The sequence below is a fragment of the Anopheles cruzii genome, unplaced genomic scaffold (genome assembly GCF_943734635.1).
Source record: "Anopheles cruzii unplaced genomic scaffold, idAnoCruzAS_RS32_06 scaffold03454_ctg1, whole genome shotgun sequence".
NCBI lineage: Eukaryota > Metazoa > Arthropoda > Insecta > Diptera > Culicidae > Anopheles > Anopheles cruzii.
The window spans coordinates 1-2,103 of record NW_026457039.1 but is presented as its reverse complement, the minus strand read 5'-3'; the positions used below and the strand labels follow the sequence as shown (position 1 = coordinate 2,103).

Below are 2,103 nucleotides of genomic sequence, written 5' to 3'. Positions count from 1 at the left end.
CCGTGCTTAAAACATTTTTTAACCGTTGATCGCAGCGACAAACAACAGGGATATTACAGTTTTCCGCATCAAATACCAGATACCTGTTTGTGATTAAAACTCACTGAAGTCTAAAAATAAATCGCAACAGATATCATGGTGGAATGTTATGGTGCGAAAAATAAATCTAATTACTCCCCTGGGGTGGTAATGGTGAGCACCGGACTAGTTATCACCGGACCGGAACGGGTCATTAAAGAGCGGCAGTAAAAAGGGGTAGTTCAATAAACTATTTCGTCCAACGTGAACGTATCAGCTGACGGCACGATGTCGATGATCAAATGCTGTTTCGAGCCGCTGGAAATGCCGGAGTTCCTGGACTCCTTCGTAAAGAAATGCACCGAAGGCTGTAAGTTGAATGTCACGTTACATAATTTAGACTGTTTTACGATGTTATGTCCTTGGAAAAGCGTAATATGGAGACCTTGTTAAATGATGGTATTTTGGAGATTTGGCCCCGTGTGAGATTGAGAGATTGCGTCGACCGGGACTCGATATCGGCCGATATTCATACTTGGTGGCGCTCGACCGCGAGCGGTGGAAAAATTCCTTAAAGCTTCTCGGTCGTCTTCTCGGTCCCTTATTGTTGGTCCTTTGCCAGGGCCAGCGCCCTCGTCGCGTTTTTTAAACTCAAACTATAATCAAACTAAAATCAAACTAAAATCAAATAAAAAAATTCAATCAAAATCACAAACGAAATGAAAATCAAAAAGTAAACATTCAGAGTTGTCAAGCAACCCTGCAATACCAAAACAAACGCCGTGACGTCTCCTGTCAAACTGTGGACCGTTTTTTTGTCTCAAACTCAACTTTGTTTTGCCCATTCGTCATTGCCTCCGAAAAGGAAAGCGAAGGCCGGAGGGTAAATTAGCTGATAAAAATTGGAACAAATGTTGGAACCCTTATCCAACAATGCTACTTTATCTCGTTGTGTAGTACAGTGTGTTCAGTGTGTAGTGTAGCTTGTTGCTGTCCTTCTAAACCTAACTAAAACTCTCTCCTATCGAAGATGCTAGGTAAAAGTTGAAGGCTGCATTTTTTCGGATGACGAAGCAATCAGTCGCACGGAGTTGGAGAATTAATTCGTAACTTGTTTGCAGGTTGTTGCGGCTGCTGTTCTGCCCTGCGGCCCCGTTACAAACGGTTGGTGGACAATATCTTTCCGGCGAATCCGGAAGATGGGCTGGTGAAGTCGAACATGGAGAAGCTCACCTTCTACTCGCTCCGCTCGCCGGAAAAGCTCGACCGCATCGGCGAGTACCTGTACCAGCGGGCCTCAAAGGACATTTACCGGAAGCGCTACAAGTTCGTCGAGATCGCGATGGAAGCGATGGATCTGCTGCTGATGGCTTGCCACGCGCAGATACTGAACCTGTTCGTCGAATCGTTCTTGCGCATGGTGCAGAAGCTGCTCGAGGACACTAACCCGACGCTGCAGATAATGGCCACGAACTCGTTCGTTCGATTTGCCAACATCGAAGAGGACACCCCGTCCTATCACCGGCGGTACGACTTTTTCATCTCCAAGTTTTCCTCCATGTGTTACGGCAACAACGACGACGAGGAGCTACGCGACAGCATTCGAATGGCGGGCATCAAGGGTTTGCAGGGTGTGATCCGGAAGACGGTTTCGGACGATCTAGTAGCAAACATCTGGGAGAAGCAGCACATGGAGAAGATCGTCCCCTCGCTGCTGTTCAACATGCAGTCCGGCCCGTCCAAGTCGACGGATGCCGAAGCGACCCCTTCGACGCCGCCACTGTTGGCCGAAGCCGTGCTGCGTGAGCTCGTGAGCCGTGCCTCGTTCGGACATATCAAATCGGTCCTGAAGCCGCTCCTGACGCATCTGGACCATCACAAGCTGTGGGTGCCGAATCGGTTCGCCATCGACACGTTCCGCATCGTTATGATCTCGATTCAGCCGCAGTATTCGTACACCGTCGTCGAGACACTCATGTCGCATCTCGATCAAAACCTAACCTCGTCGCCCAAAACGCGCACCTCGTTGGCGGTGGTACTCTCGAAGATTATTGCCATCGCGGCGGGCGAGAGCGTCGGTCCGTC

General features: G+C 49.0%; 1 protein-coding gene across 1 annotated transcript; it reads left to right on the top strand.

The window, feature by feature from the left end:
• Positions 1-306: 306 nt before the first annotated feature.
• On the top strand, positions 307-2,096 carry LOC128277017 (protein EFR3 homolog cmp44E-like; the record flags this gene model as incomplete). Its single annotated transcript, XM_053015467.1, has 2 exons — positions 307-388; positions 1,140-2,096. Coding segments are annotated over exons 1-2 (1,039 nt in total), but the record flags the coding sequence as incomplete, so codon positions are not given.
• Between the last annotated feature and the right edge of the window lie 7 nt (positions 2,097-2,103).